The 23548-nt window shown below is 39.1% G+C and overlaps 1 protein-coding gene across 1 annotated transcript in view; it reads left to right on the forward strand.

Moving 5' to 3' along the window:
- Positions 1 to 737: 737 nt before the first annotated feature.
- The window catches only part of LOC139690170 (3 beta-hydroxysteroid dehydrogenase/Delta 5-->4-isomerase type 1), a 51093-nt gene continuing 28282 nt past the window's right edge, over positions 738 to 23548 (forward strand). Inside the window, exons 1-2 of the mRNA XM_071587443.1 lie at positions 738 to 844; positions 17906 to 18031. Of these exons, the coding sequence (XP_071443544.1) occupies positions 17983 to 18031 (49 nt within the window). The 5' untranslated portion in view covers positions 738 to 844; positions 17906 to 17982. The remainder of the gene's footprint in view (positions 845 to 17905; positions 18032 to 23548) is intronic.

A 23548-nucleotide genomic window follows, 5' to 3' on the forward strand; every position in this document is an offset into this window, starting at 1 on the left:
AAATTTTTTATTCGGTAAAACTAGTTTCGACGCATCGGCGTCAACCTCCTAAAACAAATTAGTGGAAAGATACATTGGCTTTCTTTTACTTCAGTGTCCTTGTACTTCCTCAATACTATATTTATTATGACGATAAATCTGTCGCCAATGCACTCGTATGAATTTTATGGGACTTTATGTGCCCTCTGGTTTTTGGTACACTAAAACTGTTTTAGATATTGTCTGGTTGCTTTGAGAAACGGGACGGTATTTGGATCGGTAATATTGACGGGTCATCGTCAATATTATCGATTCCAAATGAGAAATACTTGCGACCACTTTGTCTATCTCTGCAAATGTTTCAACCAAATTGTTTAAGACAGAACGGAGGATCCCCTAGCATTGAAATCGTTCCCAGGTACAGTTCTACAACAGCTTGGGGTGGCTTCTTTGGTTACCGGTGGATGTTATTTACAATAGCCTCTCTGGAGGCATGCCATAGAGGTGAAAGCATCGGAACGGTGAGAGGCCGGCGATCGGCGGTTGAACTGCTCGGGAATTGTTCGGCTTGGGGCACCTCTGAGATGGGGTCGAAAATGGAGGGAGGGTGGGAAGACGATGATGGCTTCACACCGTGGCCTCTCCCCTCCTCTCCGTCCTCGGCGGCAAAAGCTTCGGAAGCCTCTCAGTCAGAGAGCGGCTTGCGTGCTGAGCACGGTGTTACGGCGGAAAACGTTTTGAGCCACGGAACCCTGATTCGATCCCGAGCTTACGTCTTGGGTTCTGGAGGATATCTAATCACCACGTCGGATTTACCACATCCTGCGCAGGCTCAAAACCGTCCAAATAGTCCCCATAGAAAGCGGTGAGTTGATTGATACCCTTAGCTGTAAGTTCCTCCTCGCCAAGGCATTCATGAGCAGTTCATGCTGGTCTCAAAATAATAATTAGATTTGGTAAAGTTTTGCGGGGAACCATGTTATCTTTCTTCAAACTTTGAGGCCGTTACTTATCACAGACATTCGATGTTACTTGCATAACCTTGCTGACGCTTGTAGCTATTGAGAACCATCAGAAATATAACCTAATCTCACTGCACATCCTCATTCAAAACAAAAATCACAATCGCAGCGAAAGCCTTTCGCTGTTACGCTGTAAGGAAACCTAAGTCGTCATAAAAATATTCTAAGTGGAAAAGCTAGAAGTCTTCTTTCATCACAACACTATCATGTTTTAATGGTATGATATTTTGCATGAACACTTCCCACATTTCTAAAAGTCAACAATGATATATGATGGGCTATAATTCAATTATTCTGGGCATCACTTATTTATTTAACATCGCTATTAATTACCATCGTTTGCATAATCAATTGTTCCTGGCTCAACTTTGTGGAAATTCATGTTTATCAAACGAAGAATACAATGTATCTTTCCACTGTCCTTTATTTACGTACAACTAGTTTCAACGCTCTAGTGGCATCATCAGGTAGACCTGATGATGACGCTTGAGCGTTGAAACTAGTTGTACGTAAATAAAGGACAGTAGAAAGAAACATTGTATTTTTCATTTAATAACCACCGGTTTCACTGGCATTTCATACTTTTAATTCTTGTTTTCAGCCTAACGAACTTCAAAAATGAAACGTGTTATGATCATAACGCTATAAAGTCTTAGCTCAGATGAACATTTTACATCGTACCATATTTAATTTAGTGAATTATATTTAAACATATGAAGGTCCTGTATTACCAAGTCTTATTTTCAATGTTTTTTTCTGACTAAATGCATTGCCCTGTATGCGAATGGAACGCACTGATTTAAACTTCATCTTTGGTTTATATCCGTATTAGTCTTCCATGATATATCTCCAAGATAAGGAGTAATCTGCGTTATTGAACCACCTCCCTTGTGAAGTTTTCAAGGCTGTAACTGTGAGTAAATAGTACGTCGCAACTGAACATTTTTATCCGTTATCAGCAAAAATCCTTCCGTTTCGTCTGTGTTGAAATAACAAATGTAAATCGTATTCAGTGTGCTTCAATTGAGTAATAGGCATATAATTCTGCCAATACTGTTGTGTCAATGTCAATTCTGTCAACTATTGATGTCATAAAACTAGATAATTTTGAACGCGTAAGTTAGTTCGCGCCACCGTGTTCATTGATAAAATGCTTGACGCATAGCACACAAAAATACACACGCGACATGCCCTTCTATAAGTAGCTGCATGTGCCAAATAGAACTTTGTTTTTTTTATCATTCCACGAATTGTACAATTGAGAAATATATGCTGTTAATCAAATGAAAAAATTCTAAATGCACAGTTTACGAATGTAGATTCAATGTAATTGACGGTAATAGTACTTAAACGACAGAGCTCCTGGGGGCCGACTCTCAAAGCTGCAAGTGAATTTGCAAGTCCTGGTAATTCGTAAATGCAGAGTCTTCCGATGGAAATAAATGTTGCAACCCTTGTCACCGGCTTAAATTAATAAGTTTGTGAATTTTGAAATTTTGCATTAAACTTAGGACTATTTAAAAAGGACTAGTAAATAGATTTTAACCATAAACCGACTCGGCTTAGTTAATTAATGGTTTCCGGCAAAAAATATGGTATTTGTGGGAATAAAGTTATATGAATTCTGAGAAACAAAAAAAACCGATTTACTTATAATCATTCTTCTGGATACGAGCCACTCGTACTGCTTTTCACATGACACTCAAGTACGTAAGTTGCAGAGCACCGCTGAAATAAATGCCGACGAAGGCGGGAAAGAAATCTGTGCTCTACGTAGACGGGGTTATCCACCACGTAGACTGTTGTAGTATAACGTCCCGATTAAAGGAAAAGAAGAGTAATTGAATATTTCAAGGAGGAGTAAAAATACGAATTATGAGGTGCTTTAAGGGCTCATGGACAAGCAAATATATTTTCCCGCTACTGCATTTAGAAAATCAATTCTCAATTATTTCATTTTCTTTTTTTATTTAGGACCACCTACAGTTTCCACGTCTATAGTAAGTGTCAAAGTTCAGATGATAAAGAAAATTTATCATTTTAATTGATGAATCACAATTGCAATAAAATATTTAAATTAAACTTCGGTATTTGTAAAATGTTTTTTAGTCTTAATTTTTGAGTTCTTGATTACAGGAGCACCATCTGAAAATGCCAATGTGTCGCATTACACCAAGATTCCGCTTATCTATAGAGTTATATTATGAATTCGAGATCATGTTGGAATTAAAATATATAATAATTAAATTAAAAAAGACTATTCGACTGAAAGTAGATGCTCTAATCAATACGCGTACAACGTGAGATACCCTAATTGAATTTGTGTGCATCGTATAAATACTCTTTTACCTGTAATTTTCCAGTTGCACAATAGATTGAACTCTTTGAAGACGATAAAATGGTAAAGTAATACATGGTAGTTTTTAAATATTAATTTAGTGTATATTTAACGAGTTCATTACCGGATTTTCTAGTCACCTAGTTTCACAAGTTTCCACATTTTTTCACCATCATCGATACATGCCAGATTTAGGAGGCAATTCATTTGTTCGGGTTCCGCTGAAGTCATATTCCCGAGAAATTGAAAGTAACTCGATAAATGCATATCAGTTAACAAAATCAACATACTTATGCAAATTTATTTTGAGATTAGGAGGTTAGAATGAAAGAAAATTAAGAAAGATAAAGCTTAATATCTGAAATTACCTCGAGTCAAAGTTTAACTCATCGATGTTTAATTTTTTTAATTCTAGCGGTTTAAATGCTAATATTGTCACTCGGTTAGTCGCATTGTAGGCTGCGGTAGTATATGTGGTATGCGTGTGAATTCGTAACGAAAAGATATTTCTTGTGAAATATTTATTTTTCCTTTAACGAGGCCATTCATAGGTCTTTAAAAGAAGTATTTGTGCTTTGAATTCGTTTGTTTGTATTGGGGCACTTTGACCTTCTAGCAAGCAATGCAAGAGCTGCGAAAAGGAAAAGGTAAACAAAAATCAACCCCATGTTTGCCGAGAGACAAGAGAATGGAAGGGGTTAGCTTGGATTTTAGACGAGGGACAAGTTTCCTATGATGATTTTGTTTACCATCCTTTTAAGAGAAAACGCATCACGGGAATGTTAACTGATGTTCGCGGTAGACTGAGTTCGCGAAGGCAGGATGAAAGGAAAATTTTTACGGGAATGTGGTCACGAGTAAGCGTGAGCTTTGACTTTGACACCCGCCTTGAAGGGAAATGGGAGCACGTATACCAATGCAGAACTGACGCAACGCTTTTCCACATTTCCAGGCAAAATGACGAAACAGTTCTCTTGGCAGTCAGAAGGATCTTCGAGTCGAAGACCCACCTACGCCTATGTCGTATTTATTCAAACTTGTCTCTACTCGCCACGTGCATCACCCCGCTGCATCGGGTGCACGGATAAAAAACCGAATTATCAAGAATTTCGTCTTTAAATTCATTACATTCACCAGGACTTAACAACTGCCGTTGAACAGCATTGCCTCCGCTTCTCCCAATATTGGTCTAATCCTTAATTAGATAATTACCTACCCCTTCCTGTTTTCAAAATCAAATCTCACTTCTGCCCACTTCATCGTAGCCTTACATGACTTCCCCCTCGATGCAACACATGCAATAGAATTCCAAAGAAATAATAAAACCATGGACTAGCAGTCCATTTCATTCAGTCTTCTCATGCTGAAGAAGGGGCTGGCCCCGAAACATCTACCGTCCTTGAGTGTCACGACACTCTTCTCTTATTCTTTCAGAGATCCTTTTTAAATAAACTAATATAAGTGTATTTTAGGGTGAAGTGCTCTTTATTGTGTGTGTACGTAGGTGTGCAAGAAGCATAAAGCACTATAATCAAATCGAAGGTCGTTGTGGTAGGTGATGGTAGACTCTAACCAATACTAAGCCTGAAGGCGTGTGTAAGATGACATAATCGCCGAAACTTGCGAACCCCCGAGAGAGTGTCCTTTTAATGTGCATTGTATGTTTCAACATTTTTTTTCCTGCTATCTATAATATCGCCACTCGCCTGCGTTATCCGAGTGTCTGCCTATCTATGTGCATGCGTATGTGTGTGCGTGAGTGTGCGTGTGTATTTTTGTGTATTTAGTGACGTTACATCCCTCGGAAATTATGTGAACTGCACATAATAGTCAAAGTTTAAAATGCTTGTAACCAATATAATCCTTTCATTGATAAAGGAAAAGCAATGCATGCGGTGTCATCACAAAAAAAATTCTATTTACTTTATCACAGTCAAAAAACTTTATCGGAAGTTCTCTGGGATGTAGTTAGTAGACTGTTACATCCAAAGAAAATGCTGTGCATGCCCCTAATATTGACCATAAAAAATTAATACTATAAACACTGTTGTACATACATGAACAATTTTATTTTTGGTTCTACCGCAAATGCAAAACTTTCTTGACCCTTCTAAACCGTATGCTATAACTATACATATATGAAGCTACACACTAACTGCCTGGTTCAGAGACCCTAATTCCAGACACTTTTACTATAAATAAGAGACAGGAAATTTCTCGAGGATATTTCTGTTCATCTATTAACGTGATGTACGTGTACTTGATTTCTCTACGAATTTGGACACAATTACTTTTCCGGTTTTTAGTCAGATTATCCGGAGAAGAAATTGAGACCTCAGAGTGATAAGGAGTACACAATGGATATTGCGTTGGTTTCTTTAGCCATATGTTGATAGTAATTCCAGGGGGTCAACGGTGACATCGCTTTTTTAGCATATTGGCCCTTTGAGGGCAGTTCCATTCAGCGAGCCGCGGGATTAGAAATATCACGCAGCTTGGGTGGATCTGAGGGTCAGTAGTCGAGCACTCTATCCACTAGTCTACCACACTCTTCATCTTGAGCCAAGGGTAAAATATCAATTCGTAATATTAAAGCATTCAATATGGTATATGTATTTAGTATATTAAAAAGATCATAAACTAAAAATAAAAAGATAATCTAGTTCCTTGCTAGATTGTACGAAATGAAGTTTTTTGTTTAAAACTGTGAACGATGCACAGAATTTAAAACAGTTGAAAATATTGAAAATCCATTTGAATAGAAGCAAGTAATGATTAGCGGGTGTGTTAACGGTAACTAGCTAGCAATATCAAATCTACTTCCCCAGTAGAAGTTTAAGCATAAATATCGTATATAAAAAACGGGAAAGGTTGTCTCTCTGTCGCCTCTATGCGAAGGCAGAGGGTGAAGCATCACCTCGCTAGTCCCACTTATTTCGCCAGGCACATTTTCAATGGAATCCCGGGGAGCGGAAGCTCTTGTTGAAATGATTGCTCTTGTGGAACCTGGTGGAGGGTTTATTAGGAATCTTTAAAGGGACGCCCATTTGGAAATCTAGGTGCGTAGTCTAATTCTAATCTAATAAATCCACTTAATCTATCGCTCTGACCACAGAAAGAAGCAATAGTCAATAGGTTATAAAATAAGGATTACGCATCATCGAATATTAATAGCGATCACTACTGTTCAAATTCTATTCGCTAATTTACTAGAGATGTTGTCACCAGTCATGTAATCCCGTTGGTAATAGTTTACTTAACTCACATTAATGAGTGTCAAATATCGGTAACAAACTCTGCATGGGATATTGCTACGTTGTGATCCACTGAAGGATGAAAAATTAGCCATATCAAAAGTGATCTCCTGCTCAAAGCTCCCTAATTAGATCTCAAAAATTCCCCTAACCAAAACTTAGACATTCCTGAAACATGATACTATCTTTCATATCTGTCACTCATTGTGATGGGGTATTTTTACAACGGGCGAATCACCTGCCGTACGGGTGGTTTTCTCTTACAATTATAGCTCGCATTTTCCCAACCATTGCCACACTTTACCCTTCCCCTCCTCGCTGAGGAAGTTATTTCGAAGGAATACCTCTGTTAGTTCCGTTCGCTTCTCTCATTCCGGTCCACTTTCGTCGAAAAGCGGCGAGGCCTGAGTTTCGAGAACGGTACTCGGGGAAACTTTTCCCGGGCCAGTTAAGGTCCGTTGCTTTATCTCCCGGACGGAATCAAACGGAAGCGATGGTCAATGTGCATTTCTAAATACCATCACAATGGGCAGGGTCGTACATCGCTGATTATTCAGCGAGATGTATTTATGTTCCCTAATCAATTAACCATTTGTAGCAAATTAGAACCAAAATGGCCGCCAGTAGTAGAACACGTGTCTCTCTCACTCCTACGCTTTTCTACTTTTGTGTCGTTATTTCGCTACTTTCTCCGAGTTTTTCCACGCGAATTCTTGTGCATATATCCTGTGATCATTATCCATGTGAAGATATCCCAGTTCCTCAAGATACTTTCAGTTACAGAAGTTTTTACTTTTCCGCCTTCGCATCAAGTGGTTTATCCCCCTGTCGCCTCCGTTTCCCCGTCAGCCTGTCTCCTGGCTCCCGGCGACTCCTCGGACCCTCGCCGACTGCCTCGACGACACACTCTCGCTGCGGAGTTGTCATCCTGCTTCTCATCCTGCTCTCGGGTGATGTGAACCTTAACCCCGGCCCTCCTTGTGCCCCCCCAGTGCATGTGTACTACCAGAATGTGAGAAGTCTTAAAAACAAACTATCAATTTGTGACTCCCATGCGCATGAACTTGCGCAATTTGATATAATTGCGTTATCCGAAACTTGGCTGTCCCCCTCATTTGCCGATGGTGAATTATCCTTCTCGGTCTCACACAGTTTACCGCCGAGATCGTCTGACTAGAGCTGGCGGGGTGCTCCTTGCCATTAATTCCAAGTACCCCTCAAAGCGACGCAAAGACCTCGAAACTGCTTGCGAAATCGTATGGAGTGAAGTCTCTCTACCCCATGGTGCGCATTCCAAAGTTAATAAAATCTTTGTTGGCTGTTTTTACCGTCCCCCAAGCAGTGATATCTCGGTTCTCGAAAACTGTCTTGACTCTGTGTTTGAAACTATTAATCTTGGTCCAATTATTTTAGTTGGTGACTTTAATTTATCCATTCAATGGGACACCCCAACGCATGGTACCCCTCTCAATGGTCACGACGAATTCTTCATTGAACATTTTATAAGTGCTCTACAACTTTCGCAATACTGCACCCAACGCACCCGAAACCTGGCAACCTTCTCCTCTCGTCCGTTCCCCCTGAGGCTCTTACCCCGGGAAGGAATATTTTCAACTCTGACCACGAGTCTCTGGATGCAGTTTTCCGCATTAGAGGTTCCCGGAAACTCCGCGGGGATCCCCCTGCCCACATGAAGCCTTTCCCTGCCTGGTCGAAGGTCCGCTGGGAGGACGTTAATCGCTGCCTCGACCTTCTCCCCTGGGGTGTGCTTACCGCTTTGTCTCCTGAAGAAGGGGTGGACTTCCTTTACCTTGTTATTGAAAGTGTGATAAAAGATTTCGTCCCTCTTGTGAAACCCAAGTCAAAGAAATTCCCGTCGTGGTTTAAGCCGGACACTGTGCACCTTCTGGGTAACAAAAATCGCGCTTGGTACCTGTATAAAAATTTTCCGAACGAGAACACTCGGCGTTCTTTCATCGAATTACGTCGCTTTTCCAAATCTCTCATCCGTCGCGACTACGAAGAATATACACTAAGGCTATCATCGTCCATCACATCTGACCCAAAAAAATTCTGGTCGTTTGTCAATCGTCGTCGTAATCGCCCGCAGATTCCCGTTGCTGTTTCTTATGGCAATGCTAAAGCTGTGGGACCTGAAAGACCGAACTTATTTCTGAAATTCTTCACGGAATGTCTGACTCCTGCTTTTAACCCTCCCGTCTCTAGCGATCTTTCCCTCACTCCAAGTTGTTGCTACTCTTTATCCCAAATCCAAACCGATTCCCGGGAGGTTTTTAAATTCCTTTGTAAGATCCCCCTCCGTCGCTCCCCTGGCCCCGATGGCATAAGTCCTATATTTGTACGCAACTGCGCTTCCTCCCTCTCTCTTCCCTTAAGCCTCTTATTAAATCGCTGCTTTTCCCTCGGTACTTTCCCCCCCCCAATGGAAATCCGCTAATGTTATCCCTATTCTTAAAACTGGAATTAAAAATGAAATATCTAACTATCGCCCTATCTCTTTACTACCTATTCTTTCTTCTGTTTGCGAGAGGATTATTCTCAACAGACTTTATTATTTTACTTCCCCTTTTCTGTCTAGCAACCAACATGGTTTCCTTCCGGGCAGGTCATGCTTGACCAATTTAGCACTTTTTCAACACCACGCTGTTAGTGCGATAACAAGTAAGACTCAATTAGATGCCATCTTCTTGGATTTCTCAAAAGCCTTCGACTCCCTCAATCATAACCTCCTCATTAATAAACTCAGTCAGCGTTTTAACGTTCATGGAAACTTTCTCAAATTACTGACCAGCTTTCTTTCGAATAGAAATCAGCGAGTAATACTATCTGGCGCCTCATCTCCTTGGTCCTCGGTGACATCTGGAGTTCCTCAAGGTAGTATTCTCGGACCATATCTTTTTAATCTGTACATTGATGACTTAGCTTCCCTAGTCCCGACCTCCCTAGCCCACACGTTACTATATGCCGACGACTGCAAAATTTTTAAGGAAATTAATTCCCCCACGGATTGCTACCACCTTCAGGAGGCTTTAAATAAAATTTCAGAATGGTGCAGCACATGGATGCTAAATTTAAACTCAAATAAATGCAATACTCTAGTTCTCTCCCTAAAAAAATCTCCTCTTACTTTTAGCTATACAATTAATTCAGTTCCTCTGAATCGTGTTGCTTCTGTCAAGGATCTTGGTGTATTAACTGATCGCAAACTAAATTTCTCAGGTCATATCAAAGCAGTTAAATGCAAAGCCATGTCTCTTCTAGGTCTACTTTACCGCTACACAGAAATAAAAGATGTACAATCTCTAACCGCATATTTCTCAACCATTATCTTACCATTAATTACCTACTGCTCCCCTATATGGTCAATGTCTGCCCTATCTAACCTTAATACCCTTAACACGATAACTAATTTTTTCAGTAAAATTGTCAAGTACAGAGTCCCCCATCTTCGGGACTCGCCCACTGAATCACTTCTTTCCTCGCTCTCGATTTGTAATCTCTCCACTCTACGTCTAAAATCCGATTTAAAACTCATGCATAACACCCTTAACTCCATTAACGACTGTCCTGAACTAATTTCCCTTATCAATTTCAGAGTTCCCCCCCGAGTTACCCGCGATCGCTCTTTATTCCACCAACCCGTTCCCAGATTGTCCCTCACCAAACGGTCCCTTTTCTTCCGTCTCCCCGCTTTACTGAATTCCCTTCCCGAAAGTATTGACCCCCTCTCACTCCCAGCCAACACATTTATAAACCTTTCTCTGACACATCTCTCACACCTCCCTCAATAGTATAGTCTTGTTGATGTTTGTATGTTTGTGTCCTTATATGTTCCTGTTATATGTGTCACTGTAAATTGGCAATCCTGCTGTATGTGCACAATTTTTTACTAAATAAAATAAAACTAAATAAATAAAAACAGCACCTGCAAGTTTTCTGAGGAGGCAGAGCCTCATCCTTTATCAGTATATTATATTTATTAGTATCTTGTATCGCTACCCCCCTCCCCGGCATCTGAGTGATGCGTAGGAAGGGGTAAATAGCTTTATATCAAAAGGCCATCAGGTTTTAGGGCGGGGATGACTTGCTCAGGGTGAATCTGCCCAAGATCTCAGATTATGAGTTCAAAAACTTGTTTCTGTTGTGTTTTTATTTACTGTCACGGTTAGGGTTTAAGTATCATTACATCGCTTCAAATGTGAATTTATTTTATTTATTTTTGGTAACAATGTTATTTTTGGTAAACTTGGATGTACAAGTATTATTATGACGATGCTTCGAAGGTGAATTTTTATTAATTTCATCGTTTTCTCAGTTAAACGATGAATAGCAGTAACAGTATGAACAGTATGTTGTTTGTTAACATTTCTTTCTTTGAAAATATTTTTCAGCCTATGACATCATTCTTTTGACACTTTTTGCTTATAGTAGAACTCTATTATGACATAAAAACGGCATTTTAAGTTCAGATAGTAACATAATTTACCATCAGGATGCGTTTGCTTTGTTTCGTAGATTCCGAGAAGGCGTTCGAGAAAGTGAATTGGGTAGAATTAATGAATGCATTGCAGAGAACCGGAGGAGATTGGAGGGATAGGTGACTCATTTGCATACTGAACATGTCTTAAGACTCCTCAGGTGCGAGTGGCTGATTAAGAGTCAGAATAGGCAGTAATCGATCGGAAGAGGGATAAGATAGGAATACAGATTATCACTCCCGCTTTACTACGCATATGTGGAGGAAATAGTTAAAGAAGCAGTGGAATAATTGGAGATATAAGAATGAAAGTCGGTGGGGAATCCATAAAATTTGTAAAATTTGACTTGATTAGTTACACATGGACGTTGAGTAAGAATATTAAGAAAAGGTTTGTCAAAACTTTGACATGGAGCGTGGTTTTGTGGGACGCGGCAGCATAGCTGTTGAAGCAGGACGATAGACGTAGATTAGAGGCTTTTGAAATATGGGTGTGGAAACTGATGGAACAGGTGAAATGGGCAGAAAGGAAAACGAATGATGTACTAAGTATGGTGGGGGAGGAGAGGGGATTGTTGGGTTAATTCTGAAGGTGGCAGAAAAGCTGGATGCAGATCATTTTCATTGGCGATGGAATGTCGAAGAATGATAGAGGGGATAACGTTAGGAAGACGAGGAATGCGAGGATGGGTCAGGAATAGGATAGGTATGTTAGATAGAATGAAGGTAGAGGGGTAGTGTGCTGAATCGAAGAGGGTTTTATTATAGTGCGGCGTGTCAAGTTGTGTTTTGCTAGAATATACAAAGAAATCTATTGCTGTACCGCTGTTTAGTTTGTGCTCATGAAAAACCTACCTTAAATGGTAAAATGCAAATAATAATAATGAGCTCAGGATCTACGAGGGATAAGGGTCCTTAGGTAACCTAAGTTTGAGATCCACTGGATCAGAGTCATTCTTTAGTAAGTGCATAATGTTTTTGAATTTTTTTATTAAAAGCATATGGCCATACCCAAAATATAAGCTTTATTCATTTTGAAAAATAAATTTATCCCCGAATAATAATAATTCTCGGGACTAAGTACTGCGTTTTCCACATTTTTATATTTCATATTCAAAGAAAGTATTTTTTTCTGCGAGGTAATGATTTTTTCCCTTTGATAGGATATCTTATACAGAAAAAAATATAATGAAAAGATCTGTTTCAGATCCGTACCGCTTTCTTTTGATTAGTTCATTCGTTTGCAGCGTGATGCAGGCTTAACCATTCCAACCTATTCTTCGGATACAAGGCATCTAATGTAGAAGATTGACAGCGCATATAAGTTACATTCCTGCGATATAATGAATCTGACGGTGTTAATAAAATTTCGTCGACTATTTACTTCCCTAATTTTAATGTGAATTTTACAATAGGTATTACCATTTTCACGGATTATAGGCAGGGCCAGCACTATACCTGTTAGTCGATGCTTCATCCTCCGAGTCGTGAGCTCATTCTAAGTTTGCGTTTTCAATTGCGTTCAGAACGTTCAGCGTTATACTTCATGTGCTCATATATGCTCTACTCCGAAAATCTTTTAACATTCTAACCCGCGGCGTAGTTACCATAATGTGTATTAAGTTTCTTTTTAGTCCACCTAGGCGATTTACTTTAAATCAAATAATGATTGGTCAATACAGGAAAATCTCTTTAATCAATTTTTCGGAAGTCACTAGACGTGGCCGTGTCAAACGAACGCTGAACACAGAATAATTCACTATCTAGCTGAAACTTGGTGTGTGTTCCGTCATGAGGGTCTACTCATTTTTAAAAAATCCGATGATCTATAGTAGAAAAGGGTCAAACTACATGCATTACTGGTGCTTACGAGGGTATTTTCAGAAGTCCGCACAACTTCATTGCAACAACACTGGTGTGTGTCGAAATAGTTTTCAATTAGTAGCATCTCTTGAAGTAACACACCCCTAGTTTCAGTCAGATCTAGGTCTATTACTCTGTTTGACACTCGCATGAGTTGACCGAGTCGAGTGATTACCAAAAGTATGGAAAACTCTATGGGAAACTGTGCATTATTATTGATCCTTTTGGATTCCGGGCAGCAGGAAACACGTCCACTATTTTCCACAAAAATTCCCCTTTCCATCCAGATAACACGCCAGCTCACTCCTCTGTAGTAGTGGTAACAATATTGATGGCGTTACGATTCAAATTCATTCCTCCTCATCCACTCTTCTCCAGTTTGACCTCCATCAGACTACCATTTGTCCTTCAAGATACGAAATAATTGGCGGAAAGGAGGTTTTACAGAGTCGCACCCAACAATAGTAGGACTGATTTTCTCTGGCGCGAACGGAGCGGTGGAAGGAGGTCTGTCTGGCAGGGTAAGGTGGAGGGGGCTCTTAGCAACAGACCGACACCAAACTCAGTCGCCTGCGGGCTGTCGTTGAGTGAGGACACCGTTTTTAGTGAAGCAAGTTTTCTGTCCGCGTCGAAAAACAAAATGAATCTGAATTTAGAGCAACGTTATTCCGTGAAGTTTTGTGCGAAACTCGGGAAGACGGCAACTGAGACCCTGGATATGATCAAGCAGGCTTATGGGGACACTACCTTAAGCCGTTCCACGGTATTTGAGTGGCACAAGTTGTTTAAAGAGGGTAGGGAGCTCGCTGAAGCGACCATCGCTCCGGGCGGCCGTCGACGGCAAGAACCGGCACGAATATGGACAGAGTGAGGACACTGCTGAACACAGACCGACACTTAACCAGTGAAGAAATTGCAGACCAGTTGGGTCTGTCTGCATCCAACCTTCAACGCATTATTTCACAGGATTTGGCCATGCGCAAGGTGTGCGCCAAGATGGTGCCGAAAATTCTGCCATGGTGCGCTTGTCGTCAGACAGCTCCTTGCCAAATACGGCGTTGCCACGTTGCCGCACCCGCCCTATTCTCCCGATTTGGCACCACCGGACTTCTTCTTCCCCCTGATGAAAAGACAGCTCAAGGGACGACGTTTTGACTCGATAAAGGCCGTTCAAGAGGCTTCGACGAGGGTCATCAACGGCATCCCCAAAGAAAATTTCCAGCGGGCGTACGGGGAATGGGAGCAACGTAATACTAAGTGTGTAGCAGCTCAAGGAGCATACTTTGAAGATTATTAAGTCGATGTAAGTATATCGTCAATAAAATTCTTGTAAAAAATCAGTCCTACCACTTTTGGGTGCGACCCTTTATTCAATCGAGGAGGCGATTCCGGAGAGAAATGCGTATTTTACAGAGTTGAAATAATCGCATAACTTGGAAGGGGTAAAAAAACTGATTTAGCGTTGGACTAAATTTATTAGCCTAAAAGCAGATTATCTTAAAAAATAGAATGGCTGATCCAGATGCATTAAGTAGTTTTCAATTTTGCGCGGACTTTTGGAATCGTATCTTAAGAATAGAGCTACTGCTCATATAAATAGATGGAAATACTAGCCAATAATACAGAGCGATGGATATAGTGATAACGAAGTCTTTTTCAGCATAAAAAATTAGAGTAAAGTTTAGCTTTAAAATTCAAATTTTAATATTGAAACCGAACAACACACGGAAAATGCATACTGTTGCTCCAAGACACCATGTACTTTACAGTGCAGTTTAAATGTGGAGCTTCAAAATGAGTGAATTTAAAAAACTATTTCGTTGTCGAAATTCATTGCTATTCAAATCGCTGATGAATCACTAAGGTAAAACAACTGCTTCTTTGTTGCGTCGTCATATTAATTCGACTGCGAACCGAAAATCGGGAGCATGAAATGAGAGGATATGGCTGATATATGCGCGCTTATAAGATAGTTACAGTTAGAGATTAAAGGCCCGCCACAGTCGCTGAAAGACCACGCGCGATAGCAATCATTAGTCCTTGCAAGTACCTCTGAATTAAGTGGTATAAAGGGAGCACGGAGAAAATGTACGGTCGACAGGATCACCGTTGGGTTTCGCAAGCGGACTACGGACCGCATTATTCCAATCCCTGGATTTACACTCCATTCTCGATTAAGTCCAATCACAAGAGATCCCCAAAAATTAATTCTCATTGGCCATCCTCAGAATGTGCCAGAGGCGCAATCTTGGTATAGTAAGACACTATACGTGCACAGTCTGAATTGGAACGGGTGGCGACGGGTTTTACCGGGTTTCCCTCGCACATACGGTGACTACCAGATCACGCTTCTTCCATTAGTAATCAGGTTGCTATAAGCTAAGTACTAATCTAGTTGTATTCAAGGTATACAAACTTTTAAATTGCAATATAAAAGCAATTCCACCATGAATATATATATATATATATATATATATATATATATATATATATATATATATATATATATATATATATATATATATATATATATATATATATATATATATATAGCCTTTAGCAGGGATTCATTTCACATGATCAACTAGAGTTTATTGCTGTTAATATGAAAATTTTGATTTCATAGAATGTCAGTGCCAAATGAACATATAGTATAGGATTTAAAGATGAGAGATAGATTGGTTTCATACAAGTACATACAAAATTCATGATTTAATCGCGGAATCCCAAGTTATTTAATGGACTATAACAACCGCTACTTATTTTTCAATAAGGCGGGCTGCCTATTTTTCAATGCGATCATATCTCTGTGAATTAGGATAGATGTAAAATTCTTTACAAGATCAAGCTTAATCACAACACTATTGGCATACTCAAATGCATGATAGATTGACGGGAAATAATATCAGATTCGTCCAGTTTCAGCGATCAATTAGTTACTTCTGGCGAATACCCACTGGAATACCCATTCCTCTTCGATTCCTTGAGAACCACCCTGGATCCTAGTGCCGTCGCTCGAGAAATCATGCTTCAGATTATTTAACAATAAAACGATCATACTACAATAAAAATGATTACTCGAGAATAAAGAAATCGACGTATTTCGATGAAACGGATTCTCTGATCCCTTAAATACCTCTCGCTGCATTCATTGGACACATCTGTGAATATTACTTCACATTACCTTATAAAGTCTGTCCCAAAAGTAGTGATTCCCATTTTTTTCCCGGGACGGATTGGTGGCGGTTTCTCTGGCTGGGTTCGAGGGAGGGGAGTCTCAGGAAAGACTGGAGGCTAGTTTGACTCCCAGCATTTGAGGAGTGCGGATAGTTCGTTTACGATACCTCTGTACCGTGACCTCGTTACGCTTCGTCATGAATCGGTTATTGGAACAGCGCCACGCTATCATATTTAGCGTGAAACTGGGTTAAACCGGGATAGAGACTCATGGCATGCTCAAGGCAGCTTAGGGTGATAACTCCATGGATACATCGGGTGTTTTGGAGTGGTAGAAGGAAGTTGTTTCAGGAGACTATAGAAGATTTTGAAGACGCCGGACGTTCAGGACGCCCTTCGACCTCAAAAAGTGACGAAAATCTTGCAAGAGTGAAAGCTTTGTTGGAATCGTAGATTAAGTGTTCGCATGGCTTCTGATGAACTTGACAGGCCTAAAAGTGATGTGCATCGACGTATGACCGAAAGCAAGGGCATAGGAAAGGTGTGTGCGAAGTTGGTGCCACTAGTGCTCTCGGACGAACAAAAGAAAACTCGCACGCGGATCTGTCAAGGGCATCTTGATTCTGCCTCAGCTACCCTACAACCCTGACGTTACCCCAACAGACTTCTTACCCCGCCTCAAATCCGTGCTTGAAGGAAATCACCACGGCTCGTTGGAGGCGTTACTATATAACAGGGCGTAACGAGGGAGCTTAGCAGCATTTTGGGCGACGCGACGCTTTCCGAAATGCGTACGAGGCGTGGGAAACCCGCTTGCAATGGTGTGTTAACGCACAAGCGTGCTACTTCGAAGACTTTGGAGAGAATAAATCAATGTTGGCAATAATTTATTTTTAATTGACTCAGAATTACTAATGTTGGGACAGACCTTGTAATTTAGAAGAGTTGAAACTGCATCTCGGAAAAATGAGACTGAGCTATTTCCCCAGAAATGGATCCGAAATACGGAAAAATGTTTGGAACTTATCGTGGGGCAGCCCTTTTATAGATTTTTATCTCAGAAATTCGACTGTCATATCCTTTGACTTCGGTCATTGTACAATTATTATGATTATCAGTAGTCCCCCGGGTTAGGCTAGGTTTTTGACAGATCCTAGCGCTACAGAATTGTACTCCTAAATCCTGACTAATGTAAGAAAATATCTTAAACCCCGCACTATATATGTGTAAATATACAACAACTAGACTAACAATAACTAGAACAAATATTACAATAACTAGATTTTTAATTCCGCAAACTTTCTACCTCCCTTAACTCAATCCAAAATCTCTATTCTTCACCACCCTATACTTTGCTTTCTCAACATTATCCCCTCTATTCCTGTCTCCAGCATCACATTACCTCTCCCTCACCCTTTACCCCGCCATCTTTCTTACCGCACCGATAGATTCAGCGTTTGTCTTTCTTTCCGAAAATTTAATTTTCTCCATCATTCTTCTCGCTCACATCTCAAAAATGTCCAAGTTACGCCTGGATTCTACAATATATATGGTTTAGGTGTGTTTTTTTGTATAAGTGTGGCATTGTAATGGACTGGCACATAACCATTTCAATATTGTTTGGAAATGGCCTTGGGTCAATTCATTAGAATTTATCCTTATTCGCTAGCTATACCGCAAAAGGTCTGATATTTACGGTGCTAAAAAATGGAGGTGAGGTGGTGTATGGTCTTGCTTGGGCAAAATTAAATCATCAGTTTTTCTTTCCTGGCAGAAGTTTTGGGAAGGAAAAGATTCGAAGGAAGAGGCGGGGAGAATCCAGGCAGCTTCTCGTGGGCGGTAGCCGTAGAAATGGAAAAGGCAGAGGGTGACGGAGGCCGGGAGGTTGTCCTAGTTACAGGTGAGTGTCGGATGTGAAAGATTGATTTCTCTGATTTAGATTAGTTAACATAATATATCCGCCATTTATTTGGACGGACTTGGAATGAAAGGCAAGATTGTTAAAATTTAAATCCAGTATGTACAACTATTGAAAATATTACGAAATACTTTTTTTAATTACCACATATCCAAATAAGACGTCTTTTTTAGAAGACGTTATTGTTCTAGTTCTTTGGAATTTATCTCGATATCCTTTAACCTGTCCTATTACCTTGAAATTCGTCGAAGATTCAAAGCACTATGAAGAGAGTTTCGATCTCTGAATCACAAATAAAAAAACGAAGGTGCACATTTAGACTTTTTAAATAGTTACTAGTTTATAATGATCTTTCGCTCAACAAGATATCTGTGCAAAATTTCATAGGAATTTACCCATTTTTGCATTTATTTTATGCGCTAACATACATATCACTGAATCCTATGTTGCAAAAATTCTAAATAATATGAATGCTGTTGAGTGTTTTCAAGTTAGAATATTCTTGTATCATCTCGGCATTTTAAAAGCAGATATTTTGTGCTGTGTGTGTATATATACCCACGAAACCCGAAATTTCGCCATATGGTGAACAAATGTTCATTCATATAGAAGTAGATATAAGGAAAAGGGATAGGAATACATAAAAAGGACGAACACAGGAGAGGTGTGAAAGGCGGAATCGAGCAGATCACAAGCGCAAACATATGTCCTTGACGGCTGATTGACTTGATTGTCCTTGATTGAGCTGTAAAAAGCTTTCGGCATACTCAATTGGGACATAATCTGATCTAAAAATAACATGCCTAAATATTGGAATAACTTCAACAAAAGAAGAATATTCCATATCCTATTCTTCTTTATATCGAGTCGACGGCAGCGATTAAAAGTAGTAAAAGCAGAGAAGAAGTTATAATAAATGAGCAGAGATATTAATTATCACCTTTGATCTTTAAGGTGTACATGCATTGATCAGGAAAAGAAAGAAATCAAGTAAGAGATCAAATTTGGGTGTAAATACGTACAGGAGGAGAACGTGCTGCAGCTTTTTGGATGCGGTACTTCTAAAGAAGAAAGAAACCCAATTAGGATACTTTTCTATTTTGGAGTAAAATATGAAAAGAATGGTTTCAAGATAAACTAATTCAAAGAGTCTGAATACTATGACGCATAATGCTAAGACTGTATTCGGAGTGAGCTATATAATTTTCAAATGGCAATAGGGATGGAACCACGAGAGCGTTGCTGTTTTGTCAAAAAAGATGGGTGCAGAAGCAAGAGTGCGAGCAGTAGACAATATAAAAGGAAGCAGAGTGTAGAAACTTATCCAGGGAGTTTACTTTCCTTCAGCTGAGAATAATGGACGATGGGAGAGGCAGAGAACTGAGGTTTAGAAGTTTCTAAAATACTGAAAAAATATGAAAATAAAATGGATTTATGTACTCTATCAACCCACGTGCACAATTAAGTTAAGCTTTGTTTTTGACGGGATATAAATAATAATTAGAAATTACGAGACAGCAACTGAAAGGTGTTTATTGGTGAAACGGTAAATGTGTGTTTTGGCGCCACGAGGTTAAGCACGAAAGGTAACCGAGGAGAATGGTCTCTTCCACTGTGACCTCTGGCGGGCACCACTATAACCACATCAACAGCAGTTGCTCACGCGAACCTGCGACTACGGCCGAAGAAGAAAAGCTGCAAACGGTGGTAAATGAGGAAATAATGGAAGACAATGGGAGGACTGCCAAATGACTGGAGGAAAAGTCTAGTCTTTTGGTACTGATCCTTCATTCATTATGCTATTAAATATTTACGTTAACCACTCATCTCCGTCTTCTCTTAGGTTAGTCTACACTCCTATGGTATTCTGTTAGGGCCAATTGCTTTCCTTCTTTTTACCTGTCAGTGTTTTTTGAGTTATTTAGCTGAATTTTCATTTACTACTCCTAAATTTGATTCTATTCTGAGAGTAGGTTCTTTAGGATGTTCAATACTCCGGAGTTTGTGAAAATGTTCTTTTCACTTGTTCGCATATATCATTATATTTTACTATAACTACTCTCCTGGTTTTTAATGCATTAATATAAGAAATATTTCTTATCAATTTCTCTCTGATATTTGTAATTATGCAGATTTCTTTGTCACCATATGTTATTTCAAGTTTATCGGAACAGCTTAGTGTTTCCTCTTTCGCTTAGGATAGTTCTTAATCTTTATTGCATGCTGTATATAATGTTATCCTCGCCATTTGCTTTCTAATTCTTGAAATATCGTTTCTTGTTTTTAATTGCATCTTTTTCTTTGGTGTCCATCTCTTCCAATTTCTCGATTGATTTTTCCCTTGTCATTCATTGCACGCAATTTATTTAAAAATAAAGTCTGGTAGCCCTTCCCATATTTTTATTTCGGGTTTTTTTACATTGTACTTGCAATTTATTTATTATAGCATTGTTGAATTCCATTGCTTTCTTTATTGAAAAACCATCACTTATTAATAGACTCAATCTCTTTTTTTGTTCTTATAATTGTGCTCGTTAACCATATATCACTGAATAAAGGCCGATATTGACTAAAATCTGTATCAATTGATATTATTTTACCATATGTCCTTCAAAAAAGATTTAATCTATTTGTACACAGTTTTCCCTTTTATATCTTGCTAAATGCTTTTCCTTTTTTTGCGGAAAACTGTTCTCTTCGACTAGATCGGATTTCGGATATATAATGAGCTGATGATATGGAAAGTGAAAATACGTAATTAACAATTCGTCATGACTTTATTGTGATCCTTTATCTACGTAATTTAAAATCCGTGAGAACTATTTTTGCCCATTTTTTCATCTCCCTGAACAATTATAATATGCATCGTAATAGCAGTTGATATAAAAATACGGTAAGTATGTTTATATGCACCATTTTTATATTCTGAACAAAGGGAATGCGTAATTAGTTTGGAATGAATGATATTAGGCATAATTAAAGTTCTTCTAGAAGAAGTAAATAATTTAAGGCAAAAAATTTTGAAAAACGAGTAAAGCTACGTTGATTTATACTTAGGCTAAAGTTAGGAAATTTCTGCGTGGATGCCCGTCAATTATCGTGATAGATTGCGCGTAAATCCATGGCGGAAGGGGAAGTGATTAAATCACTTCCTCTTGAAGTAATCCAATGGTGGTAGGTCCAGGTATAGCAGACCTAACGATTAGACTTTCGAGGGTAGGCTTGCACATTGGAGTTCTATCTGGCTAAATATCTAATTAGAGTCCTTACTCTGAACGAGTTTCTGTAATGTAACTCATGACTCAGAAGAACCCAGTATGAATAAGCTTTAGACACGCATATGTACTGGTATAATCATGTTCATTTAAAAAAGATACATCTGAGATCGGAAAACTTATTGAATTTATATTATGATAAAATCCGAAAAAATCAATGAAAATGTTAGGCCACTTACACTTACAAGTTCCTATCATTAAATTGTACGGACGAGTTCTCAATTCAAAGGTTAGTAATAGCTTTTTCGAACAAGCCAGTTTTCTTGGAGGAGCACTAGTCTAAACGTGTGTTGATGTACGTGGGCAGAGAATGACGCTAAATCACACTAATCAATAAACGGGTTTCGTTGTCCATTGCGACCGCCGGCGGGTGAGTGGGCGGCGTGGATCGGGCGATTTGAGCGTTTCAGAGCTAGAGTATGGTCCCTTAGCACAAAGAAAAATTCGACAAAACGGTCACATTTCTAAACTTTTAGCGTTCAGATAGCATGATTCTTCCAGTCGATATTATTCTCCTGGGACCTTTATCTCCTTTCAGTAACGAATTTGGTTCGTTGAAAAGTCTACGTAAACAAATGGTTTTAACATATAGTTTCTAGTCAAAACTATTGAAGTAAATCCTAGGGTCCGAAATCTTCTGAAAAAGTATTTTAATATTGTTAAACATTGGTGCAATTTTTCATTGCCGCCAAATATTTAAAATGAATCAAATATGAATAAAACTTCTCTTTAAACTTGTCAGAAACTATAAGTTTAAACAAGTCTTAATATCCCTGGTATGGGGAATATATAAATATATATATGTATATATATATATATATATATATATATATATATATATATATATATATATATATATATATATATATATACATATACATATATATATATATATATATATATATATATATATATATATATATATATATATATATATATATATATATATATATATACATTCAAACACGAAATCCCGCCTAACAGCGAACAAATACTCATTTATATAGAAACACATATAAGGAAAAGGGATAGGAACACACATGAAGGACGAACACAGGAGAGGTGGGGAAGGCGGAATCCAGCAGATCACGAATGCAAAAATATTTCCTAGACCGGGATTTGAACTCCGGATTTTTATATATATACACACACACAAATACATAGCTTGATTATGAACGCATGCATGCGTTCATTGTGATGATATATAAGACTTAGAAACACAAAATAAAGGCGCACTCACAGTTTTGGTTTTTGAATATATTGGTGGCCCAACCACCTTTCTCAACAGAAGGAAGAAAACTGAGGAAGCAGGTGATGGACAGGACGGGTTAAGTAGAGTGGAAAGGGAGACATAAAGAATGAATTCCATGAAGTATGTTGTGCAAATGGGGAGGGTGTGGGAGTTAGTGCCTTGGGAAGGCTTTGGCAGTTGTAAGTGTTGAAGGATTTTTTGATTGAGAAAATCCATTTGCATAAAATACTTCCCAAAAATTAAGTCACTCGAACATATTCTCAAAAACCTCTTCCCCATTAAAATTAACCAAAAACAAGGGTAAAAATTCTGCTAATATTCCTCAGTTACTTTTACACGACCTGCCAATTTATCGAGTGTATTAAAATTCACCAAGCCTTTACCCAAATTCTCTGCCATCCAAAATCCACACCAGTACCTTGCAATTGACCAATATGTAAAACATGTCCCATCTTCACCACTCCTTGCCTCTGCTCTCAACTTAACAATCGTGCTCCCATCCCACAGTACTCCCGTTTGCATCTACTGCAATACAAGGCGTGATCAAAAAAAGACCGAACTGATTTTATCCTGCGCATATCGTTCAACCAATCGAAACGAGACCCAGCGATCTAGCAACACATCTGATGACTAATACGAGAGGTGTTGCGTTTGTTAACACGGAGTCGTTACGCAGCAGCAGCGGTACGTGTCTTAACCTGTTCGTCGCCGAGTGCAACGGCAGCAATGAAGGAGTTAGAGGAACAGCGTATGCGCGTGACATTTTGTTTCAAACTTGGCAAAAATGCTACGGAATGATTCAGCAAGCCTTTGTGAATTAAGCTATGAGTTGAAGCCAGTGTTTTGAGTGGGACAGTCGTTTTAAATCGGGCAGAACCTTGACAGATGAAGATTCGCGAACGATTCCACTTCGACAGACCCCAACCATATCAAATTGGTGAACGATTTGGTGCGGGCAAATCGCTGTTTAAC

This window comes from Hetaerina americana, unplaced genomic scaffold (genome assembly GCF_022747635.1).
Source record: "Hetaerina americana unplaced genomic scaffold, ioHetAmer1.1.p SCAF_3, whole genome shotgun sequence".
Taxonomy (NCBI): domain Eukaryota; kingdom Metazoa; phylum Arthropoda; class Insecta; order Odonata; family Calopterygidae; genus Hetaerina; species Hetaerina americana.